This window comes from Quercus robur, chromosome 4, assembly GCF_932294415.1.
Source record: "Quercus robur chromosome 4, dhQueRobu3.1, whole genome shotgun sequence".
Lineage (NCBI taxonomy): Eukaryota > Viridiplantae > Streptophyta > Magnoliopsida > Fagales > Fagaceae > Quercus > Quercus robur.
In genome coordinates, this window is record NC_065537.1 from 81059295 (window position 1) to 81086486 (window position 27192).

General features: G+C 33.7%; 4 protein-coding genes across 29 annotated transcripts in view; 2 read left to right on the forward strand and 2 right to left on the reverse strand.

The window, feature by feature from the left end:
* The window catches only part of LOC126724288 (E3 ubiquitin-protein ligase makorin-like), a 133261-nt gene that overhangs the window by 94943 nt on the left and 11126 nt on the right, over positions 1-27192 (forward strand). The window lies entirely within an intron of this gene.
* LOC126724271 (putative disease resistance protein RGA4) overlaps positions 1-27192 on the reverse strand; it is a 129721-nt gene that overhangs the window by 73764 nt on the left and 28765 nt on the right. For 14 of the 18 annotated variants that reach the window (XM_050428830.1, XM_050428831.1, XM_050428833.1 and 11 more), the window contains exon 1: positions 10019-12872. In XM_050428830.1, the coding sequence (XP_050284787.1) occupies positions 10019-12760 (2742 nt within the window). In that variant the 5' untranslated portion in view covers positions 12761-12872. Of the gene's footprint in view, positions 1-8059; positions 8073-8841; positions 8923-9210; positions 12873-27192 lie in introns of those variants that run through there. The other 4 variants (XM_050428834.1, XM_050428819.1, XM_050428817.1 and 1 more) reach the window with 4 other exon arrangements.
* The window catches only part of LOC126724300 (alanine aminotransferase 1, mitochondrial-like), a 92950-nt gene that overhangs the window by 16034 nt on the left and 49724 nt on the right, over positions 1-27192 (forward strand). The window lies entirely within an intron of this gene.
* The window catches only part of LOC126724270 (putative disease resistance protein RGA3), a 131010-nt gene continuing 105606 nt past the window's right edge, over positions 1789-27192 (reverse strand). For all 5 annotated transcript variants that reach the window (XM_050428812.1, XM_050428814.1, XM_050428811.1 and 2 more), the window contains 7 exons: positions 4317-4624; positions 4101-4158; positions 3881-3955; positions 3635-3752; positions 3295-3366; positions 2818-3143; positions 1789-2284 (listed from right to left, as the gene is read on the reverse strand). The gene's annotated coding sequence lies outside the window, so the exon portion shown is untranslated. The remainder of the gene's footprint in view (positions 2285-2817; positions 3144-3294; positions 3367-3634; positions 3753-3880; positions 3956-4100; positions 4159-4316; positions 4625-27192) is intronic.

A 27192-nucleotide genomic window follows, 5' to 3' on the forward strand; every position in this document is an offset into this window, starting at 1 on the left:
TTCACAGCTAAGTAGCCTCTTTTACCACCTTCAGCAGAACTTTGATGGGACAAATGTCCTAAGGAAAGCCATGAAGTATACAAGTGGAGGGCTAGAATGCAAAGGAAAGAGTGTATAAAAGAGAGGGGAACTCCCCAATTAAAGGGACCTTGGGATTTTTCTAAGAGAACATGATTAAGAAGATAAGGACTGGAATAGTAGTGGAGGATAGAGCTTAAGACTTACGTAGAATTCTTGTATAAGAACTCATCCTCAGACTGACCCAAGGATAGTATTAATATTAATTACTCTTTGAATCAATTTCTTCCATTCTTGCTTGGATCTTCGGCCTTAGACCTAAACTTAATTAAACTTACATCATAATCTTCTTCCCATTCTCTATACAAATTATATTGTTTTGGGCTTAATTTTAAGGTAATGGCCTCACTATTCTCAGTGGGCTTGAGCCATCAATTTTCTAGCACTTACAACATTAATACATAGAAAAGAGAACATGAATACATCTCTTGACCATGAACATGACGTTGTTTATAGGTGCCACGTGCATTACTAAATGTCACACTTGTATTACAGTGTCGTATGTTTTCGGTCGTGGTCCCATAATGGACTGGACCGGACTAAACCAGACAGAACAGTAACCAACTATATTTAAATTTTAATATTTTGTTTTAAAAAAAAAAAAACCAAAAATCTCATCACCCATGATCTCACTCTCATTCTTTGTCTCACTTGTTTTTGTGGTGTTGTTATACATGATAGACTAGGGGCTAGCTATGGCTCTCACCTCACTTAATTGCTTAAAAATGGTAAGATTTTCAATCGAACAATTAGATGCAAAATATAATAAAAAGATTGGTCTTTCTTACTTTTATAAAATTCCAGACATGAAAATCATATGAAAGTAGATGATTTAAACTCCTGACTAACATATAATTTTGACAAAATATTCTTTTCGGTCTTGAAATATAATTTATATTTCTATTCTTTCCCTTAAAAGTTAAGAGGTTCTATTCCTGTTCTTGAAAATTTATAGTGTCCATCTATCTATTTTTGTTATGTTTTTTTTGTCTGTGTGATGGAATGCATATTTTAGGGATCAAAAATCAAAATAGAATCAAGACTATTTTAGGAATGAAAAAAAGTTTATCTTTGAAATATGGTTTAATTTTTTTTTTTTTTTTTTGTCATTTCATTAATTAAAAAAAACATAATAAAATTGGAGGAAAACACCAATTGTTTATGGAAGAATGAGAATGAAGATAAAAATTGATTATATTTTAACCCATAATGAATTATCTCCAACGTTCCTTCTATTCTAATGCTTGAGATAGGAATCTTGAGCTCATAAAAACTGAGAAGGTGACAGGCGCATAGGCAATAGTGGCAAAAGACTTGATATTTGCTTTGTTTGTGCCATCACAATTCACAATGCTTTCAGTTTTTAGTTTCTTTCATAATTTGATCTTATTAGGAAAATCTTTTATAAAGAAACAACTTTAATCGGAGGGCTGCTTTACCCTATTTGTAATGTTCCACTGCAAACATTACTTTAGCCATAGAATAGTACACTATAGGAAACACGAGGTGTAATGGGATCCTCTAAGATATTCCACTTTAATTAGCATTGTTTTGCTGTAGTAAAATCTGCATTGATCAGATCGTCGCCATTAGCTGCTTTACCGGTTGATCTAAATGACCCAAATGGAGTACTAGAAGAGTTCTCCCAAATAAATAATATGAGCGAAGAAAAAAAAATAGACAACCACACACAAGAGAGAATACCAAGGATTTACGTGGTTCGGCCTTTGGCCTACATCCACGGGCGGCAACAAGGAGAAAGTTTCACTAATAAATATGGAGAGTACAAAAGTGGTGTAGACCCACTCTCACAAACCCAAACCCCAATACACCCAAATAACTCTATATCAAAGAGTTCTCTCTCAACTATAACATAATTCAAGGCTACACAATAGTGGCCATCCATGCAAAGAAGTCAATCCAATAAAAGCTAAACATCAACATTGACTACCATAGTTACATAATTTCCTGATTCAGGACAGCCATTGAATCTTTAATGGCTTGGGTAGAACCACCAGAGATGGCATCCATGACCTTTTAGCCTCTACATTCTCCTTGTCTAGCTAGGAACATTTTCTTCCAGCTCTTTTAGTTGCTTCTAGTTTGGTACAAAACTAAGTCAGCTTGATTCTTTGTGTCTACAGCATCCCTCTTTTCCTTGTCTTCCTTTTGCAAAATTTTCAGCTTCTTTAACCATCCTATCCACCTGCAACATTTTTATTTTGTATATACAAATATGGGCTTTAGTAACATAATTAGGTTACTAATATAAAATGTGAACGTTTCCATTTATTTTTATATATTTATTAATCTAAAAACATAGATGCATGAAATGCTGAGATTTCAGAAGCTCCTTGTGCTACAACATAAATTATAAGAAAAGAAAAAATTTTAAGTTACAAAAATGAAGACATAAAAGCAATTTTCAGTCTATATACAAATTAGAACATAAACCGGCTTGGGGGGGGGGGGGGGGGTGGAATTTGCGGCCACTGCCAATGGTCTAAATTTTTCTTGATACATATATTAGTTATTTATCAAATAAATAAATTAGTTATGGTTAGCTAAGATAGTTTGGGTTTCAGGCTTATCCAAACTCATTCTAATAATATCTCTAGCCACAGCATTTTCAACCGCCAGATTCTAATTCATGCCTTCTGTTAAGAACTAAAACTTGCTATATCTAGTTTGAATAAAATCCAAATTCTCTTCAAAACAACAGTATTTCCAAATACATACCTCATCACTTGGCATGGTGTGATGGTGCTAGCACCTGTTTTGGTGTCTTATGCACAAGCTTCCAAGGGATTTGTTGTCCCTCATGATCTCTCTCTCACCCTTTTTTCAGAGAGATAAATACCTCTCTTTCACCCTGATAGACATTAATCTCTTCACTGATCTGTCCATCTGCTGTGCTGGAGAACACCTCTGCTGATTTGAAAGTTGGTGAAGTTGTATTCCTTGGGATAATCTTTGTCATTACACCACCCAAAGTTTCAAGTCCTTCCACGGTGAGACATCCAAGAGGACAATGTCAATAACTTCTCCAGCTAAAAAACACCAGTCTGGAAATAAATGAGACAAAAATAAGTATTGATGCCTCAACAGTAAGTGCAAGTTCCAATAACTATTAAAATAGACAATATTAGAAATAGAGAGCTCTACTTGTTTTTTCATGTGAAGAAAAATAGAATGATCCCAAAACAAGAAAATCACCTTAGCTGTTGACTTGTTGCACTTGTTCATATGGTTCTGAATATGCCTCTAATATATACACATCCTTTCATTCTGTGTTTCCAATTCAAAAGTGATAAGAGTCAAAAACATTACAATTTGAGTTACTAAATAGGATTAGGATAGTTAATTAACATTTTTATGGTATATGTATATATGAAAACATTATGATTTGAGCAGAGTAAGGCCAACCTTCCCCTTTTTGTTGTTGACTTTGGAATATTTATTTGACTTTTTTGTTTGATTTGGAAGCAAATTGATTAACTCAAGCACCATAGTGTTGATAAGCACAAATTGGAAATCCCAATGTGAGAAGAATTACCTCATCGATATCTTTGAAGTAAAGCTTTGTATCTCTTAAGGAAGTTTCAACTGGTGCTCAAAGCCTATGAGAATGTTAATTGCAGTTGTAATCCAGTGAACTTAAGCAGGCAAGTAGACTACCAGATGACAAAAAAAGAGAGTTCAAAATCAAAAGAAAGAAAACTGAAGTGATGGAGACAAAACAAATACAGTGATATTACAAAAAAAAGAACTATGCATTTGATGTGAGAATTCAATTGGTTACCTCTATATTTTCATTTTATTGATCCTATCTTTGTATCCAAATAGTGTGCTTAAAGTAAAATCCATCACAGCGCTTCTGCATGTCCAAACTAAGTTATTTTTGTACAATGAACAAAAATCAGACATAATGTAAGAACCCAAAAACCACACTGGATATTCTTGTTTGTTGATAAAAATAGATAGTAATAATAAAGTGTTAAAGCTAACAAAATAACAAATACCTGAATAAAAAACAGCTTCCTAGAGGGTAGTTGTCACCAGAATGTTATTGATATTACCCTGTTTATTCAAAATCAAGAACCCAAACAAAGAAACGTCATTTTGTAGTTTATATGAAGGCAGAAATCATTAGAATGAACAAATAAATGTGAATCATATCTAGAATGAAATTTTTATGCAAAGGGAAAAGAGAATGAAACACAAATCAAGATAATCACCTAAGCCATGGACTCGTTGTACTTGTTCCTAAGGTTCTGAACCAATTCAAATTCACATTAACATTGACTACCGCAGTTACATAATTTCTTGATTCAGGACAGCCATTGCATCTTTAATGGCTTGGGTAGAACCACCAAAGATGGCATCCATGACCTCATTCACTTTAGCCTCTACATTCTCCTTGTCTAGCTAAGAACATTGTCTCCCAGCTCTTTTAGTTGCTTCTAGATTCCTTGTGTCTATGGCATCCCTCTTTTCCTTGTCTTCCTTTTGCAAAATTTTCAGCTTCTTTAACCATCCTATCCACCTGCAACATTTTTATTTTGTACATACAAACATGGGGTTTAGTAATATAATTAGGTTAGGTTTACAGGTACTAATAAAAAAAGTGAACGTTTCCATTTTTTTATTTTTTTTAAATTGAAAAACATATATGCTTGAAATGCCGAGATTTCAGAAAGAAAAGAAAGATGTAGGTTCTTTGTAGAACATGGCAACATCATTGAAAGAGGTAATAAATATAAAAACAAGAAGCTTCTTGTGCTACAATATAAATTATAAGAAAAAAAACATTGAAGTTAAAAAAAATGAAGACATAAAAGCATTTTTCAGTCTACACACTAATTAGAACATAAACAGGAGGGGGGAGGGTGGATTCGCAGCCACTGCCGATGGCTATGGTTCTAGAACTATAATATAAGAAAACAGCATATTCCACTAGTGGTCTAAATTTTTCTTGATATATAATTAGTTATTTCTCAAATAGATAAATTAATTATAGTTAGCTAAGAGAGTTGGGTTTTAGGCTTATTCAAAATCATTCCAATAATATCTCTAGCCACAACGTCCTCAACCACCAGATTCTAATTCATGCCTTCTGTTAAGAACTAAAACTTGATATATCTAGTTTGAGCAAAATCCAAATTCTCTTCAAAACAACAGTTTTTGCAAATACATACCCCATCACTTGGCATGGTGCTAGCACTGGTTGTCCCTCACAAACTCTCTCTCACCCTGATAGACATTAATCTCTTCACTGGTCTGTCCATCTGCTGCGGTGGAGAACACCTCTGATTTGGAAGTTGGTGAAGTTGACACCACCCAAAGTTTCAAGTCCTTCTATGGTGAGACATCCAAGAGCACAATGTCATTAACTTCTCCAGCAAAAAAACACGAGTCTGGAAATAAAAGTAACAAAAAAATAATAAGTTGGATTAGATAATAACAAGAAAAGGACAAACCTGAACTACAGCCCCAAGAACAAAAACTTCATCCATATTTTTCAGCTCCTAAACAGCTGGGATACAAGTTGAATTACATCCATATCTTTGGAAAGCTTTGCATCTCTCAAGGAAGTTTCAACTGGTGCTTAAAGCTTATGAGTTGTAATCCAGAGAACTTAAGCACGCAATTAGACTACCAGATGAGAGAAAAAGAGAGTTCAAAATCAAAAGAAAGAAAACTGAAGTGATGGAGATAAAAAAAATACAGTCATATTACATATGTCTAATAATTTGAATTGTCAAAAGGCATACCTGTCTAACAAATCTGAACACAGTTCTTCAAATTTGAAACTAGTCAGCATGGTGTCAATGTGTTTTGGGCCATCCGAATGGCGATAATGAAAGGTAAATTGGAAAAGCAAATGTTTTTCTCTGTGATTATGGCAAAGAGAGAGAGATCAACTTAAAGAAAGAAGGCATAGAAACAGCCACATACCTAATATTATTGGTTTGAGTCAGAGATGACAGCTCCATCCTTGCTTTCTCAGCAGTCTCCATGAGACGTTGTAGAGCTTGCCTGTCATTCAGAAGATCTATGCCTTCATCTTTCTTAAAGTTTATTCTCTATTTAAAATTATAGAATGTAAGTGTGTAATTTAGTAACAGCTAACAATAAATCAGAAAACAAAGAATATAAGCTAAAGATCTACTAATTTATCTTGTTTCAACCTTGTTGAAATCATCACCTCCTAGATGAGTGTCGGCCAAGGTAGGACATACCTCAAATACTCCATCTCCAGCCTCAAGAACTGCATGGGAAAAACATAACAGAAGTATATAAGGTTCATTACCTATTCCTCATATATTTACATGTCACAACTCAGGATTCTTCAAATTTGAATATGATCAAACACAATATTTGATTATAGACAAGTTTAACTGGTACCTTAGCTGCATCAGCTTCTCAAATCCTGAAACTATCCAAGCAATACATCCCATCATCAGATTTCCACAGAAATTTCTTCAGATTATCTGATTCTTCTTGATAATTGGCATATTCTAGATGTTTAATCCCTATAAAATATTTCTCAAGATAGTTCTTATAATTAAGTTCATATGGATGCTTTAAAGTACAGTTATGTATATTGGTAAAAGGGTTCCAATTTGAAAAGCATTAAAAAAAAAAAAAAAAATTCATCACAAGCTTGTTTTGTTATTGAAACAATTACACTAAGATAAATGTTTGCAATCAGCTTAGGTTTCACAAAGGGTGGCTGAAAAGTCTAAGAACCAGTCACCCTGAAATTGAACTTTAACTGAAGATAGGCAGTAATCTTGTTGCTAACACCAAGGTACAGTCTTCATCTGATTCAACCTATCAAAAATAAGTTTGAGAATTAACTTAAGGAAAAGGAAAAGATAGGAAAATAATACTATTTCTACTATCTTGCAATCAAATTTCCAAAAATTCAAAATAAGTGAACCCTGTAACCTAATCTATGTAATAAGATATATAAAGATAGGAGTAAGATATGCACCTATTTATCTGCTTGTAGTTGCTGTAAATTCACTAAAAACTATCTGTTTCCAAATTCAAAGTTCCTGCATACAGAATTCAATAACTGATAAGTTCACTAAACCTGAAACAAAAAGGAAGAATGAAGAGAGCCAGTATTTGGTAAATTCAAAGCGAACTTAGAAAGGAGATGCATGAATGTAAGAAAGTAGTGGCGTTAAATCCCTCTGATCAACTGACCAGATCTCAAGATTTTTTTTTTTCTCAATAATATTGATGTTATGAAGCATCTACCTAAGTGAAAAACATTTTTTTTTCCCTTCCCAGTTCCCAGTTCCCAGATAACAATTTACTGAGATAAAACTAAATAAAAATTTATAGTTGCATTGTAGAGAACATGATTTTTATTACTCATTTTATGATTCATATGGTTACAGAGTGAAGTGAGTTACAGAAACTAAAGCTAAAAACTGAGAATCGTTGCCTACTTGTTTTAATTAAGAAATAAATATAGTGAGTTGAAATAATTACCTGTTTAGGTTGAAAATTTTCAATAGCTTCATTAAAAAGTTGTCAAATATCCAAGGAATCAGCTGCGAGCATAATGAAGCCATTCTTGAAATGGAACAACCCTTCCGTTAACACCTAGTTGTGATCTTTATCCATGCCAAACTACCTGAAATAAGTTTTAGAACATACGAAAATAAGCATATAAATGAAAGGAAAAAAAAAAAAAAAGATTTTCCAACAACTTTTTCATTAGAGGCTTACATAATTGGAGTATCGACTCGCTTTGGAGATCACAAACTCTGGTCTGTTTTTATATTCCATATACTGCACAAAAATTATACTTCTAATTGAAGGAAAACAAGAGGAATTTGGATAATTTATCTACAAAGAAAACTTAATTTAAAGGAGATGAATGGACCTGTAGTAATAGTGGACCAGAACATCCTTCTGAAATACATTCAATTAAGGATTCGAGCAGTCTTGGACCATTTCCCTCCAATTTCTGCCTGGAATCATTCCAAAAAAGTGAAGCAAAAACATAAAACAAAGTTTCTAATATCATGTTTCATGTCAGTTTGGTTTACAAAAAAGAGGACTATGCATTCGATGTGAGAATTCAATTGATTTTTTTAATCCAAACTAAGTTATCATTGTACAGTGAACAAAAACCAGCAATCATGTAAGAACCCAAAAAACCATATCTGGATATTTTGTTTGTTGATATAAATAGGTAGTAATAATAAAGAGTTGAAGCAAACAAAATAATAAATACCTGAATATAAAACCATTCCCTAGATGGTGGTTGTCAAATAATGATCTCTCACCAGATGTTATCAAAATATCAACAAGTGCCAGACTTCAATCTATTTAGTGTGATGTATGGAATATATGACAAGTGTGGAAGTCAGTTGATTTTTCCGAAGAACCGGAAGCAAAGCACTATGCCAGGGCAGGGGACAGGAAAAGAAACGGCTCTGAAGAAAGAAATTGGGATTCCCAATGCTTCCCATGACCATCAAACAACAAGAGAGTGTAGCTTTTTTGAAGAAGTTAAGCGCTTGAAATTGAGTACTGCCTTCCCGAGTATACTTCGCCTAAAGAACGCAACATAAAAGTGTCATTTTATAATTTATATAAAGATAGAAATCAATAGAATGAACAAACAAATGTGGATTTATGCATCTTCCCTCTTGGGTCCCCTCTTAGTATGAGATTCATATCTAGAATGAAATTTTACGTGAGGGAAAAAGAATGAACACAAAATAAGATAATCACCTTAGCTGTTGACTTGTTGCACTTTTTCATATGGTTCTGAATATGCCCAGATACATACACCTCCTTTCATTCTGATTCATTCTGAGTCAAAAACATTACAAATTTTTTATTAGTAAAAAAAAAAAAAAAAAAAAAAATGAGCAGTGTAAATAAAATTGGTTGCTGAAAGATCAATAAAATTTAACAAGAAAATCTCTGATTTTTGATTACCAGAAAACCTAAACAAAATACCAAGATAAATAAATAAATAAAAGTCTCTGATTTTTAAAGAATAGAATTCGAAAAAGTGACAGATTCTAATTAAATATATGGAAATCAACGTAGCATAGAGAAAAAGCTCAGTTTCTTTTGAAAGCATAGAATGCGTACCAAGTGAAAGAGGGGAGTGGCCATTGACGATGACGATGTAGAGCCGTTTGCTGCTGTGGTCTCACCATTTGATTTCCAAATTAGGGAAATCCTTTTCGATTTTATTTTTGTATTTTTCCTCTAACTGAGGACACTCCCAAATTCTCAGATTTCGTAAAGACTTGAGAAAACCATCATCGGGTAGTGTTGTGAGATTGGGACAGTTGTAAATGTAAAGCGTTTCAAGTGAGATTGGATTCCTAATTGATTCGGGGAAAGTAATCAAATTGGGAAAGTCATCAATCCACAGCGACCGTAAAGAAGTGAGACAACTAATCTCAAGAAGTGATGTCAGATTAGGCTCGCATCTTTTAATCCAAAGAAATTCAAGTGAGGTGAGTTCCGGCAAAGTCATTAAATTTGGACAGTTTGAAATGCGGAGCTCTTTTAGGGTGGAAATACATTGAAGACCCACAGGGAGAGACTTCAGTTTCGGAATATCTTCGAAACGTAAATGACGGAGACAATTGAGGCATCGCCATTCCATGCCATCATCATGCATGTCTCTGAATGGATCGAACTCCTCGCAATCGGTAATTGATAGCGAACAGAGGGAGGTGAGATTACGCACCGCTCCAGACATAGATGTTAGTCTAGGGCAATACCAAATTCGTAGTTCCTTGAGAGAATATAGTGCCCACTCAGCCGGAAGAGACTCTATATCTTCTATAGAAACCAAAGCCATCTCATTTAATTTGGAGAGAGGAGAAGAAGAGGATAATGAAGAGGAGGAAAATGACATTGTCTCTTGCAAAGGCTTGAAACTGACATTGTATAAACATAGAGATTCTTCGAGATTGGGAAACAGGGGCATGGAAGTCATTTCAGGGCAATAACTAATCCGCAAAGAAGAAAGAAGAGGAAATAAAGGCAGTGAGTTGTGAGACTGATCTTGTTGATGATCTGGTGTTGACGCAGATGTTGTTGCAACTAAATCCCTCCCTGTTCTCCCCCACCATCCCTTCAAATTAGGACATTCCTTTATTGTGAGTGACTTTAAAGATGGGAAGAACGTTGTTGATAGTGTCGTGGATGAAGCCACGCCTTTACTCATATCTTTATCGGATATGTACTCCAAATCATTCATCGTGCCAAGCCTTAGAGATTTTAAAGAGGGGAGATGAGACAATGGTGGCAGATATCGGCATCTCTTACAACTCTCTATACTTAAATCAACAAGATTTGTGTGAGAAGAGACCCAACTTGAAAATTTCACACCCTTGTATTGATACACTTCAAAATATTTGAGATTTTCGTGTGGCTGAAGGTCTTCTAATAACTTCTCATCTTCATTATTATCTACTTGATCTTGATAATACCATTTTAATATCAATTTTTCAAGATGTTGCTTCTCCCTTAAATTCACAACAATGGATTCTGAGTTAGTTTCTTCCAACCGTCCCAAATGTGAGATCTCTAATGTTCCTCTCAGGTTGTTTAGCTCCTTCAATTCGCCTAATCCACCAATGTGGGAAGAGGTGCTCACAATGAATAATTGTAATGTTTGAAGTGAAGTCATTTGCCCTAATCCACAAGGCATATGACTCAAATTATCACAACCATCATTATAAAGATGTTTGAGGTTAACCAATTCTCTAAACTTTTTGGGTAATTCTTTAAGACCTTTACAATCATAAAGTTTTAGTACTTGCAAATTCAACAATGTAGTAATTGAATCAGGGAGAGTTTCAATAGCCCAATTAAAAGAAAGATCGAGGTACTTTAGATGTATTAGTTTCCCTATTGAATTTGGCACTCTTGTGATCCCCAATTTATGTAAATCTAATGCACGCAAGCAACTGAAACTCAAAATAAGAGTATTCAACATTGACTCATCCAAAGCATTAGATCCATACATTTCACATGTTTGAAGAAATGTCCGTATCTTGTTTGATTTAAGCGATGACTTTAAAGTTTCAATAAAAGACATGTCAATAAAAAATGGACATGATACATGACGATTTTTTTCATTAATATTTTTGTCATCAAAACTAACAAGCTTGCACTCCTTGCCTGCAACAGCTTCCGCAAGATCATGAATTAAATCATGCATCTTGTATCTTAAGCCTTTGTAAGTCTCTACTTTTTCAAAGAAAGACCTCCAAAGTAAATCCTTGAAATACACTTCACCAACATCCTCTAATTGTTGATTTTTGTTTGATGGTGGGACAAACCCTTGTGCTATCCATAGTTGTATCACTGTTTTCTTATCCATCTCATAATCTTTGGGAAACAAGGAGCAATAAGTGAAACAACTCTTTAAATGTGATGGGAGATGATCATAACTCAACTTTAAAATTGGTAAAATTTCATTCCCTTGAATTACATTTGCTTTTATATCATCCTTCACCGATGACCATTCGGACTCTTTTTCCTCCAAGTATAACACATTTCCTATGGACCTTATAGCAAGTGGTACCCCTTGACACATGTTTACAATTTCCCTTCCAATTGCCATTAGTTTAGGATTGTTGGCCTCTTGCACTTTTCTAAATGCCACTTGCCTAAATAAATCCCAAGATTGTTCTTCAGACAGACCTTGGAGAAAATATGGTGGAACTGTGCGTGTAATCTCTGCAACCAATCTAATTCGACTAGTTATTATAATCTTACTGCCTTTGGAACCACCCATTAAAAGACTTTTCAATTCACGCCAATTTTCACGATCATCATTCCATAGATCATCTAATACAAGTAAGTATTTTTTTTTATCAATTTTTTCACGAAGTTGACTTTGCAACTGTTCTATTCTAAGGTTTCCAACTGGTGCATTACAAGTAGATGCTATTATATTTTCAATAATTACTTTTAAATCAAAGACATCAGAGATGCACGCCCACATTTTTAAATCAAAGTATTTTTGAACTTTCTCATCATTATACACATATTTAGCAAGTGTAGTCTTCCCTAGGCCCCCGATCCCCACAATGGGAATGACCGAAACATCCTCTTCTACATTAGAGTCAAATAACAGGTCTATGATATTATTTTTGTCCTTATCCCTCCCAATAATAACATCTTCTTCCCGAACAAAAGAGTGAGTCTCCCTCTTCCTACTCATATCATTTGTCTCTACGTTGTCTACTTTCAAGTTAAAGTTGTTCTTATCTTCTGCTATTGCATTTAGCTTTTGCCTCATCGCCTTGATTTTACGACTCATCTTATAACGAAAAGCAAGTGGGTTTGAACAGGACAAGCAAGTGCGTACCTCTTTTGCGACTTTATTCCCACTCACCATGCTTCGCCTTGTAGCTTCAGTTGAGAACTCACTCAACAAGTCATCTGCGTCATAAACTGCATCGTTGAGCTTTTCGAGCCAGAGCTTGACTTGATTGTTATGACTTCGCTGCTCCGCTGCATCCTGAAGTACAGCTTGGATTGTGGAAACAGTCTCCTTGATTTTTTCAAGCTCACCTTCGACACCCCAGAGTGATCCAAACTCTTGGAAAGTCTGAGAGCCCAGATTTTCAATCATTTTCTGTGCAAGACCAAAGAGGATTGCTTCGGCCATTTCTTGGTAGTAGCTAAAAGGAACGCTTAAAGAGAGAGATGAATGCTGGCTAGAAGTGATGAAGTTTGTGTAAAAGTAATGCTGCAGTGAAGGAAGACCGAGTTTTAATGTGGACAAATGTAGTTTTATTTTTTATTTTCTTGATACAATAATGCAAAGAAAAAGCAACCAATGGTCTCAAGAGCACATGAAGCACAATGTGAGTCTTGGGTCCCTTTTGCATCGAAAGAAAATGAATGGAACCGAGGATTAGCTGTTAATTTTGTCCCATGGCTGATAATTTATGTGTTACTCATATCATCATTCTAATGGAGGAGAATCTTATGTATCAAATAATATAATAATAATAACCGCGGAGACCTTGTCAAAGTTGGTCCCCTTTTGCACTAAAACAAAATAAGTGAGACAGAGAATTAGTTGGAAATTTTGGTCCCATACATGTTAATTTAATGTGCATAATATTAGCATTCTATAATGGAGGAGAGAGAGAGAATATATATATATATATATATCTTAGAAAAAAGTTTTCTGTTCTCTAATGGCATTAATTCTTTCTTCAATGAAAGTTTCTTCTCAAGTAGTGTTGGACATTGGATGGGTTGTCCAAGACCATGCCTTAAAGTTTATAGAACATAATAGCCACTAAGTTTTGTCTAATTAACTACTTAATTCCATTTTGAAATTCTCAGATACGGCCACTGGGCTTATAAGGAAAAATATAATTTTTTAAATAGAATTTAGGCTTAACTACTTAAATGTTATGTTTAGTTGGGGGGTATAAGGAGAGAATGAAAAAGAAGAGAGGAAAATGTGATTTTTCACTGCGTAGATGTTGTTAAAAGAGAGGAGAAAGAAAATGAGGTAGATGAAGCTCTCTACATGATCCATCATTTTTTTTCCTTCCAATTTGAGAAGAAAATGGAAGCTAGGGAATTGGATTTAAGAAAAAAGTTATAAAAATATACATCCACTTTTCCATAATGCCACATACTAATAAAGATATAATACTAATTTACTCTTCATCAATTATTTTTTCATTCTCGTTATCACATATACAAGGTGGAGACATGCCAAGTGTTTATCTTTTCTTTTTTGAGGTAAAATAAAGGTTATTTATAAGCTTTTTATAAAAGCCTTGAGATATATTATGAAATGAATAAATTCATTTCTCTTCCACTATTTAGGTGGGGAGAAAAACGGATGGATAAAGTCATAAATCAACCTTGAGAGAGAACAAAGACTGTATGTTCCATACAATTATATTGCCATCTTTGAGTGGGATGAAATAGTTTTTGCATGATCTGTTTGTAACAATTTCGGCAAAAAAGAAAAGAAAAAAGGATTGTGAGTCTCTTATTTTGCAAATGATAATTAGTTATCACTTTCAATTTTCCCTTAATTTTGTTTATAATCAAACTTTAGGCTGAATTAATTTTGTTATTCTAATAAATTTTCTTTTGACTAAAGAACATTTTTGGCCCATTAAGTTTGAGATTGTTTTCATTTGAGCCATTTACATCTCATTTCAAAACTTTTAGTTTAATTTTGTTTTTATATTAGCAATTTTATTCATTTTTATTAGTAATCTGGTGACACCTGGCATTATATCGGTGACGTGACTTAATGGAGACAACTTATTTAGCCATTAACAATTAAATTACTAATCTATATATATAATAATAAGTGAAACTGAGAGAAACTTAAATTAGAATTCCAAATTAGAGTTTCAATTTTGCACCATGTGTTCTAAATTATTTATTTTTAAAAAGTTTTATTTCTTAATTTTAAAATCAAATATGGGACCACATCACAAATATTCATCCAAGTGAGTTATTAAGTACAAAAACCAAAGAGTCTAGAATAAATTAATCGTTAAAAAAAAAGGACAATTTACATTTTATACTTAATAATATTTTTACAATTTTTTAAAAAATGTTAATAAAATATAAAAATGACTATCAATAATATTTAAATTATATATATATATGAATTATATTATGCATTTTATTATATATCTTTAAGTGTATCCAAGCATATGCATGAGATTATAAGTTAGTAGAAATTAAAAACAAGATCAATATGAAAACATAATTAAACATAAAAGCCTAAAATGAAAACTTTGATACGTAAGACAGTTTTAAGTGTCAAAATAAAAATAAAATTTAACTTTAAGATCAAAATTTTAATCAAACCAAGATAAAACAAAAATGTTTTCTGCCATTACTGAGAGGAGGAAAAATTGTAAACGTGATACAATAGGAGATTAGAAAAATTAATTTATAATCTCCCATTATCATATATGTAGTATGCACTAGTCACACACTCACACAATAATCTGATAAACTTGATATGGTTTTTTTTTTTTTTTTTTTTTAAAGTATGTTGATTTTGCAGATTAAAAAGTAAATATGTATTATTTGAAATTGTGCTTTTAACAAATGTCAACATCATTAGATTACATTTTTTTTGGGTATAAAAAAAAGATTTTTTATTTTATTTTATTGGTACAATCATCCAATCATGCAAAGCATAAGCAAGTAATTTGTCAAGAATCTACTTTACTTTGGAGCAATGTAATGATCGAGGAATTGGGAGGTATTGAATTTGAACCTGGTGGGATTCCTCCCAAGTTTCTCATAATAAAGATAAATGATATGTCTACAATATTTTTACAATAAATCTTAATTTGCAAGTTGTTACTGGTTGTTATTATTAAGGCAAAAAGTAATCTTAGTGTTAATTTTAAATTTGAACCAATAATAACTAACCACTAGTGATTTATTGTAAAAATGTTATAGATGTAGCACATCTTCATAATAAATTTTTATCTCTTTAACTTTTTTTACCCTTCACTTTCTTACTTTAAAAAAAAAAAATTAATTCAAGGATTGAGATTGGAAGTTGTTTTATCACTCTCAATCTCAACTATTGAAAGCAATTGCAATCCCAATAAAAATATATATATATATATATATATATAAAGTGTTCTCCTCCAAAAATGAAACCAGCTGCAATAGATTAGAAAACATAATGGGAAAGCAAGAGTGGAAAAAGTCATAAAGAGATGACAACAATCAATGTTTATGAACCCCTACTTTATTTCAACGTGAATATAAGGCCTTGGGCCCCTTCTGCACCGAAAGAAAATGTGTGGGACAAAGGATTAGTTGAAGTTTTCTTACCTAGTTGGAAATTTAATGGGCCAGTTGTATCATCAATTTCACATTAAGTCCAAGAGTTCAGCCCCTGAGAATTGCACCAAACAAGCCTTACTAATTCAAATTCCCATTTAAATTTCTACAATTTTTTTAGAAGGAAATTTCTACAGTTAATTGTGTGATGATTGATAAAAGAGAGAGGAATGCTAGCTAGAGGGTGTGTTAGAGCATCCACAGCAGATGTGGCAAAAAAAATGTCATTTTACCACATTAAACACCTACTTTATTATTTTACCACATCATTTTACAACATCCCATTTATCAGATGTTTTATAATCCAATTTTATATATTAAAATAATATTTATTACCCATTAAAATAATATATTATCCCCCATTATCATCATCATCAGCGATGGCACAACCACCTATCCAACCCAGTTACAGCCTCACCGAACTAGCCACGGCCACAGCTCCGCCAAATTAGACAGAGCCACCACCCACTACACATCCCAGAAAAACTGAAGCCCACCCACTACACAAACCAAAACCACACATGACACAAATTGAAACCCACAAAAGTCACACAAACTGAAACGCAAGCCACCACACACGGCACAAACCGAAACGCACCTGATGCATAAACCGAAACCCAAGCCACCACAAACGACACAAACCGAAAGCCACCCATCGGACAAACCGAAACCCAAATCAACCAATAACCAAACACAATAAGAAAGAGTGAGATAAGAAATCAAGCTAATTAGCCTTCATGCTTCTGATTTCAACAGCCACCACAAGCTCACCAACTGCCACCACGGCACCACCACAATCTTAGCCGTTCACCACCATGGCAAACCCAACAAATCAAGCTAATTAGTCACCATCATCATACAACTGTGAACCCATAACCCAACAAATCAAGCTAAAGAGAGAGATCAGAAATCAAAAATCAAATCCGCTCCGTTCTACGAATTCGACGCCGCCGCCGCCACCGCTGCCGATTTTGACGAAGTCGCGGCTGCCTTTCCTCCTCTCTTGGCTGCCGCCGCCGCCTTCTTCTGCATCGCCTTCTTCTTGCTCGCGTCCGATTGTGAGAAGAGGAAGAACGGGTTGGGATTCTTGGGAACTTGGGAGAGAGAGAGAGAGACAGATTCTGAGAAGAAAGAGAGAAAATCAAATAAAAAAAAGAGAGGAGAGAGAAAAGTCGAATAAAATATTAATTTCTGGTTTACAACATTTGTCCGTACCATTGCAAATTTGCAACGGTACGGACATAAGTGGTATAATTTTACCACGTTTACCATATCTGATGGGGTGCTGTTTTTTTGGTTTGGTGTGGGATATGTGCCAAATATTTAGCATTTGGCACATATCCCACATCTACTGTGGGTGCTCTGAAGTGAATTGTGAGTAAAAGTAATGCTGTGGTGAAGGGTGACCGAGTTTTAATGTGGGCAAATATCATCGATTTCATTATTTTTATTTTTCATTTTCTTGGTACAATAATGCAAAGAAAAAGCAACCAATAGTCTCAAAAGCACGAGTCACAATGTGACTGTTGGGCCTCGGGCCGCGTTTGCATCGAAAGAAAATAAGCAGGACGGAGGATTAGCCGTTAATTTTGTCACCGAGCTGTTTATTTAATGTGACAATCATACCATCTTCTAATGGAGGAGAATCTTATTTATCAAAATAATATAATAATAATAATCGAGACCATGTCCAAAAAAGAACTTATAGAATTTGGGCCCCTCCTGCAAAAAAGAAAAGAAAAGAAAAGGTGAAGTGTGAGACATATTCACAGTCTGATGGAAGAGAGACCATGTCCAAAAGTTGGGCCCCTGATCGAGAACTGAACTAAACTCATGGTACTGTAATTTTAGACCGATAACCAGTTTTTGTCTTCTTTCTTTTTTTTTTTGGTTGAAAAAAGAGATTATATATTTTAGAAAAATGTATTCTTTTCTCTAATGGCTTTAAATTTTGCTTTAATGAAACTTTCTCCTCAAGTTGTGTTGGACATTAGATAGGTTGTGCACTTGTGCAATATCATGTAATGCCGGAGTCTACTGTCCTGATCAACAATAATATATTTAATTTTTATTAGATTCATTATATATAAATTTTGCAATCGTCAAGTTTTTAACTTATTTTTTATTATACAATTACAAACATTAAAGGAACCATTCCAAAAATTATAGAATTGCTCCACTCGGTTTTGTCATTTTCTTGGTACAATAATATGTAAATAGTAAGTCTAATATAAAAACCGAACCAAATATGAAAGTTCAAAAATGAGAACTTTGAAAGGTAAAATGTCAAAATAAAAATAAACCTAAGGACTAAAAATAAACTTTTGTCTTTTCTTTTAATAGAAAACTTAATGTTGGGTACAAAATATAACAATAGTCATAATTTAAGGTGCAAAATGTATATTCGAAAAATTTAGAATACAAAATGAAATATGTGGTATTATTTAGGATGGTAACGTATAATTTATTCAAAACTTGACCTAACAGGACAAGAGACTATAAACATTAATTGCTAATCAAACATTATTATATATGTATAAAATATATGGTATAAATATTAGATACTATATGTGGGTGCCGATTAATCAATAGCTATCAAAACTGTGTTATCTGGGCATGTGGCCCATCCGAAGACGTTAAACTATCCGAAGAGGCCCATATAAGATTATAAGTGGAACCAAATGAAAAGAGAAGTAGATATCACATGAGATGGGTCCAGTATGCGTCTGAGAACAAAATTCATCTCGGCAACATGTGTCTGAGGACGATCTAAACGCCGCATTGTCACAAACACACTTCAAAGTTGTATTACCACAAAAGGTGGGACATAAGACCAAAGGTAAGAAAGAAAAGATAAACAAATATTTTTAACAATAGCTGCTTCCGCATTAATTGCCTCTCAACCAACTCTCTGGCCGTATTAATATGAAGATGATGCCTGAACAGTGATGAAGCAGCCTTACAGCTGCTGATTGAAGGTTCTAGAAGGTGTTAGATGGGACATGAAGGGATCTCCCGAACCCAACCTACATGTGTATGGTGAAGATGACACCAAAAGGGCAATATATAACATGGAAGAATGCGTTAAGAAAAAGAGATTGGAACTTCTGAACAGTTGATACCTAGAAGAAAATCTTATGAAATAAAGAACTTAGCTTTTTTCAAGGAGAATTTGATTGTAATATTTGTGCTCATCCATCCAGAAACGTTAAAGTTTAATCTAATTCTTTTATATTCACGCTCTACAAATTTATTGTTTGAACCTTTAGCGATCGAACCAATATGAGTTTGGGATCGTTACAAATTGAGTCTTTACACTATACATTGAGGTTTCTATCTCAATGGACAAAACAAATTTCCATTCAACTGATTATATGATGCATTTGATGTAGTATATATATAATTTTTTTTTATTCTATACTTTGTATATTTGCATTTGCTGGATACTCTTTTATCGTTGTTTGAACTCACTTTTAGTCTCCTTAATAAACAAGTTAGATTTTCTACATTGAGTTGAATTCTGTACCCATAAACACAAATTTCATTATTTTTATGTTGGATTAGATATATTTATACCAACAGATATAAATAATGTTGAGTTGAATTGGAAAATTGCACTTGCATCCACAATAATCACACTAGAAGTCATCTTTTATTATTATTATTATTTTGTTGATAATTTTGATGGTTACAATTGAAAAGGGAAATTTAAATTCTAAATGTCACCATTAAAAATATTAAGAATTGCTAATTAAACTACATATATAAAAGAGTTGCCAAAAAGAATGAATGCATAATCAAAAGCCATCTTCTATCCTGTTTGATAAGATTATAGAGGCAAAAAAAATTTTCTTAAGGACATCATAAATGTTTTGAATGATATATAAACCCTTGCATAGTAGTTATTAGAGCAACAAGGACCACACTAATTAAATAATATTCAGCAACAAGACTGCATTGAATAAAACCAATCATTTGAACTATAGAAAATTGTTCATATGACTAAACTAAAAGCAGAGTTGCCAGATAGAATAATTAATAAATTTCCCGTAAAGTTTTTAGAAATAGCATAAAAAACAACCGAGAGGAAGAAGAAAATCAAAGAGAGAGAGAGTACACTCGTATTTTTGTTGAACAAATCTTGGAATGAATAAAAGAGGGAGGTGCATAGGAAGTAATAGGAAATATATAATACAGGGGATTGGTCGAGTTGGTTGGATTCTTAATTTCAAAGTATTTATACTGGATTTAATTAGGTTTGCTCCCTAATTCGAGTCCTATTACTTGTACTTTGAAAAGAATTTTCTGGACCAATACTTTACTCCTTTATAGGTCCATTAGACACAAATAATGGTTAGTATTGGTTGAAAATTTTGAAAAAATACAGTGAAAAAAAAAAAAAAAAAGGCAAATATATGAGAAATCTTGAAAAAATCTTGAAATGAATAAAAGAGAGGTGCATCGAAAGTAATAACAAATATATATGGGAAACACGAGATGGTATAGATGATATGACAGAGTCCAGACAGTACACTGCTGGAAAACAGTGAAACACTGTCCGGAGTGATCTTTAAGATATTAACATCATGAGGTATTTGAAAAAAGGAATCCTCTTGATATTAACTACACACAAGAAAAGCAGGACCGAGTTTCAATGTAGAAGAATTTCATCGATATCATTAGTTTTATTTTTCAGTTTCTTGGTACAATCAAGCAAAGAAAAAGCAACCAATGGTCTCAAGAACACGTGAAGCACAACGGAACTGTTGGGCCTCGGGCCCCTTCTGAATCTAAAGAAAATGGGAAGGTATTGTGAACAGTAAAATTTCTACCGGACACAAACCACACCCAAAAAATTTTAGTAGAACCGCGGATTAGCTGTTGGTTTTGTCCCCTAGCAGACAATTTAATGTGGCAGCCATAAATCATTCTAGCGAAGAACACTTTATTTTATAAAAATAATAATAATAATAATAATAAATCATATTAATGGGTGTTCTTAATATAATAATTAACCATTTATTTTTGGAAAATTTTGTTTTGATATCATTTTTATGAAAAACTAGTCATAGATGCACGTGATACGTGAGAGAATAAATAAATAATTTGTAATTGTAATTGTAATATAATGTATAATTTATTCATAGGAAGTAATAGCAAATATATAACACAGGGGATTGGTCTAGTTGGTTGGATTCTTGGTTTCAAAATATTTGTACTGAGTTTGACTAGGTATGCTTCTTAGTTCGAATCTTACTACCTGCACTTTGAAAAGAATTTCTTAAGTCAATGTTTTACCTCTTCATAGGTTCATTCGACACAAATAATCATTAGTCTGTAGTTGAAAGTTTTGAAAAAACATACTAAAGGGTTCGTTTGGATTGAGCTTATTGTTGCTGAAACTGAAAATTGAAAACTGAAAACACTGTAGCAAAATAATTTCTAAATGTGTGAAAAGTACCGTGAGACCCATTTTTAATATTTTTTAATACGTAAACAGTGTTGCTACAGTATATAAACAGTACTGTTACAGTGTAAAACAGTAATTTTTGTCCACCAAAGTCAACATATGCGGGCAAAAGAAAAAAAATAAATAAAGAAAACGCAAAATCAAAACGTGAACGCAGGAAAACGGAGAATCCAAACCCCCCTCTAAAAAAAAAGCAAATATATGAGAAAAAATCGGTTGATTAAAAATCTTGAAGAAATCTTGAAATGAATAAAAGAGAGGTGCATCGAAAGTAATAACAAATATATATGGGAAACACGAGATGGTATAGATGATATGACAAGAGTCCAGACAGTACACTGCTGGGAAACAGTGAAACACTGTCCGGAGTGATCTTTAAGATAATAACATCGTGAGATATTTGAAAAAAGGAATCCTCTTGATATTAACTACACACAAGAAAACCAGGACCGAGTTTCAATGTAGACGAATTTCATCGATATCATTAGTTTTATTTTTCAGCTTCTTGGTACAATCAAGCAAAGAAAAAGCAACCAATGGTCTCAAGAACACATGAAGCGCAACGGAAGTGTTGGGCCTCGGGCCCCTTCTGAATCTAAAGAAAATGGGAAGGAATTGTGAACAATAAAACTTCAAACGGACACAAATCACACCCAAAAAAATTTAGTAGAACCGCGGATTAGCTATTGGTTTTGTCCCTAGCAGATAATTTAATGTGCCAGCCATAAATCATTCTAGCGAAGAAAACTTTATTTTATAGAAATAATAATAATAATAATAATAATAAGTCATGTTAATAGATGCTCAGGTAATAATTAACAATTTACTTTTGGAAAATTTTGTTTTGATATCATTTTTATGGAAAACTAGTCATAGATCCACGTGATACGTGAGAGAATAAATAAATAATTTGTAATTGTAATTGTAATATAATGTATAATTTGTTCTTCCTAAAAATTAAACAATTGTTATTCGGTCCAATTAGGTATACTTCAATCCACTTTGGTCCCATTAAGTCCACTCGATCAATTTCGGTGCATTTTGGACAAATTGAGACTTAAATTAATTCTTTTGTATGTTGCCTTTTCAAGTTTAGCTCAAAAATTCTTTTTTTTTTTCTCTTAATTTTGGGTTAAACAGTATGAGATTTTATTATATTTGGGCTAACCTCTTTAGTTTTGAATTAAAAAATGCAAAAAAATAAACATTAGAAATTAGAAATATGAGCCCTAAAAATACAATAAAAATGATAAATATTCAAAAGTATTATTTGGTCCACATTGGTCCATTCTGCCTACTTTGGTTCTATTCGGTCCACATTGTCCAATTTGGTCTTGGTTCTATTTAGTCGACGTTGGTCCTATTCGGTCCTATTTGTTCCTACTCGATTCACATTGGTCCACTCTGACCAATTCAGTCCACTTTGGTCCTATTCAGTTCTCTTAGTTCCCATTTGGTCCCATTTTGTCCATTCAATCCACTATGTTCCATTTGGTCCATTTGTGTTCACTTCGGTCCATTTAGACCACTTCGATTCATTTGTGTTCACTTTGGTCCATTTTAATCTACTTCGGTCCATTTTTGTACACTTGCATATAGGCATAGGGAGAAGACATGTTTAGGTTGAGAATAATAATTCTAAATCCAAATATATATATATTTATATATATAACTTGTAATATCTAAAATCTTAAGCATAACATTTATTATTGTTACACTTATTTTGAGCCACATTAACATAGCATTTCAATCCACTACTTTGGTCCGGCTAAATTTAAGTAAAAAGTGAAAATCTTTCTAAACATTAAGGTTATAAGTATACAAATCTAATATTTATGGTAGTTACTCATTTATTTTAACATTATTACATTCAAATGAATTGCATGAGGTTGATTATATATTCAAGCAAAAAATAATAAAATAAATAAACAAATATGTGTGTGCGTGAGTGAGTGTGTAATTGGACCGAATTGACTGTATGTACCAAATTGGATCGAATGGACCTAACTTGACCAAATTGCATTGAATAGATCGAAGTGAAATGAATGGATTGTATGGACCAGATTAGACCAAACAGGATTGAACTGACCAAAGTAGACTGAATGGACCAAACTGGGTCGAATAGACCTAAGTGGACCGAATCGGCTAAGTGGACCGTATGGACCCAATTGGATCGAATAAACGTAACTGGACCGAATTGGCTAAATTGGACCGAATGGACCGAATAGACCTAAGTCGATAGTATGGACCAAATAGACCGAATTGGACCGAATAGATCGAAGTGGACAGAGTGGACTGGATTGGACAGAGCATGATCGCATTGACCAAAGTAGACCGAACTGGACCGAATAGCCCTAACTGAACTGAATTGGCCAAGTGGGCCGTATGGACCAAATTGGACGGAATAGTATAGACCTAACTGAACCGAATTGGCCGAATTAGACCGAATAGACCTAGGTGGACTGAATGGACCATATTGGACCGAATGAACCTAAATAGACAGAATGCACCAAATTGGACCGAACAGACCTAAGTAGACCGTATGGACCAAATTTGACCTAAAAGATCTAAAGGGACCGAATTGGCCAAATTGGACCGAATAGACCTATGTTGACCGTATGGACCAAATTGGACCGAATTAACCAAAGTAGACCGAATGGGTTTGAATGGACCGAAAATGACTGAATAGACTGAATTGGACTGAAGTAGGCCGAATGGACCTAATTGAATTGAAGTGGACTAAAGTAGACCGAATCAGACCGAATTGATAAAGTGGACCGAATGCCAATTTGTTATTAGCATAGCCAAGATTGTGTATGAACCAACTATTAACTAAAATCAAACCAAAATTGTTCCCTGTTGCATTTCTGAGGTCATTTTTGTTCTTTGTTCTGTGATACAAAATAAATCTAAATCTAAAGCATACCCAAAAATTAATAAAACTAAATCCCATGTTTTTTTTCTTTCTTTGGACTAGTCTTAATTGGAGGTTTTTTAATTATTTATTTTAATCTTTGAGATTGAGATGGTATTGGACCAGAGTTTTAATGTAAGCACCAATTTTTCTCCATTTTTTTTCTTTGTATCATTATATGGTTAGTGAATGTTGCTGCAATACAAACAAAAGTCGCAATCCAAACATGTCTTGAAGGGAACGGATCTACCCTATTTAAGATTTGATAACAGTGATCTTATATGTGGTCCAATGACTTCTTCAGAGGTTTAATTCCTAGGAATGAATCAACCCTATTTTTACTTGGAAAAGAAGAAAGGATGTACGATTTGATGTTACTTCTTAACATGATAAGATATTTAATGTATCCAATGTATGCAAAGTCCCTCTCACCATGCGTAAATCTTGTATGTATAAGATAATTCAAACATGTTAATTGTTGTGCTTGGTACTTCTTGGCATTGGCTATTTCACCTTTCCAATGATCCCATCCCTCTGCATCCTTGAAAATCCTCCTAATCTACCAAAGTAGTGGCTGCTTTACCAGATAGACAGCCAAGCCACGTTTATGAAGGCAAAGTGGTGATGTTGTTGTGAAGGGATCATTAGGTTTCAGCTTCAAGATATGGATTAAATATAAAACCCATCTAACAAGAAGAGGCATTAAGCGAAGACTTGCAGGCGTATCAAGAAGCTTAAATTTGCACACCTCTCGGAGGACAATTTGTAAAGAAATGTTTTAAAGTAGTCAATGATCACAGTGAAATTGGAACAGGGTAATAGCATGAAGCGAAGACTTGGCTAAAGATAAATAAGCAAAAGCTGATGACCAAGACTGAAATGTCAAATTATACAACACCTAGAAACACTGTAGGATCATTATTTACTATTTAGCATGATTACCACAACATAAGTGAATGATCCACAATTACTACAGCCAGTAGTAGTAGCAGCTATACCAGGTTCCAATTCAAACCAAGAAATTAGATGGACATAAGTGAATAAGGTTTCAATTAGTAAGTAAGGGTTGAAAAAGGTTTCAATTGGAAATGCAAACCAATTTTGCATTGCTTAAGCAGCAGTGAGCATATATCTTGAACCAATAAGAAAATAAAATTGCGGAGACTTGTACCATTTTTAAACTCCAAAAATTTTCAACATCTTTTTTTTTTTTTTTTTTTTTCTCTCTCTCTCTCTCTCCAAAATGAACCGTTTCAGTTTCCTTTCTCTAAAACCCTAAAAGAATATTAAGAAGAGCTTAAAACACACTATATCAACAATTCTTAATCAATCAACATCACTATCAGGCTTCTGGATTTCAATTCTTCATTGTATCTCTAAGATTTCCATATCTGTCAAATTGATTTATGGGACTAACTTCTTTTTAGCTTTAATGGATGGAAAAATCACATGACACTAATGAAATTAGTGGCATGGATCCATTGGTGAGTCTTCTTAATGTAATAATGTGAAATTCATGTGAGTTTCTTTCCATGAGAGCTAAAGTAAGTTAGTTTTAGTGCTCAATTTGGTGCACTTTTTAGATAATTGACAATTTTTATTAGGATGAAATTAGGTAATTGACATGAGTATTGCAAAAATTTAGCTAATTGGGACAAGGTACAATTTGCTTCAGTAGATTGCATACTTTCCAGCAACATTTTTGTTGGGCTTTGTGGAGCCTAGTTTTTTTTGTTTGATCCGGTTCGATGACCCGACTCGATCCGAATAATATTGCGTGGTTTTTAATGGGAGATTTATTGAGGTTTAGTCCATGGAGTGGAGGCTTGGGCTGATAGGCCCAAGTCGGAGCGCTCATGGACAAGCCTCTGGGGGTTCGAGGGCAACGCCCTCAGGAAAATTTTTTTGGCCCGTTTAGCCCATTGCGGAACCGCCTTTTGTAATTAGGGTTTTTTAGTGTGGAGTCGGTTGCCGTGTTTCATATATAGAGAAAATGTTGTAACCGCATGTTGTATTATATTCTTCCCTGAAAATAGTAAAATCCCTGCAACTCTGTGGACGTAGGCAAATTGCCGAACCACGTAAATATTGTTTTGTGCGTGTAATTGTTTTCTTTGGCGTGTGTTTTCTCTATTTTTTGTTTCTCACAGGTTGGGAATTTTGATTAAATTCCCTACAACTTTAGCCTTTAGAAAAACTAAAGAGGAAAAGCACAAAGCAGTATCGTTCTGATCATAAAACTCTCACACTATGTTTCACTCACTGGCTACACAATCCTAGTGAAATATGTTCAACTTTATACTGCACATGTAAGTGAGTCTCTAATCTCTTTGAACAGCCTACAATTGACACACTTAGCTTTTACTTTCCGGCTACTTTCCTCTTACTATTACTTTACATCCATAACCAGTTCTTGCTTGAAAAATGTCACTGGCTATCTCTGCCATTATAAAGTGGAGCAAGTCAAAACCCTTTTACTCTTGGCTATAATTTGAAGTCATTCGCCTATTCCATTCTTGAATTTTCATAAGCTTAGTAAAATCGTAATCTAGTAATCTGCCAGCACTTTTCAGATGGATGCGCATGAGTAGATGTGTCACACCCTTATCCGAACCTGGTACCTCTCGCATGTAAAGCGAGCGCTCTACCATGTGAGCTACATTCCCATGTTGACAACCTCTCTTAAACACAATTATAAAACACTTTAGCACACATAAAGTTTTGACTTGAGAAACAAGTTTTGATCTCTTGAAGATTCATTGCAATCCATTTGAAAATTCATACATTTCAAGATTTGAACACAGTGGATTTACTGATTAGTCAAGAAAAGACGACCAATGCATGCTACGTCACCTCA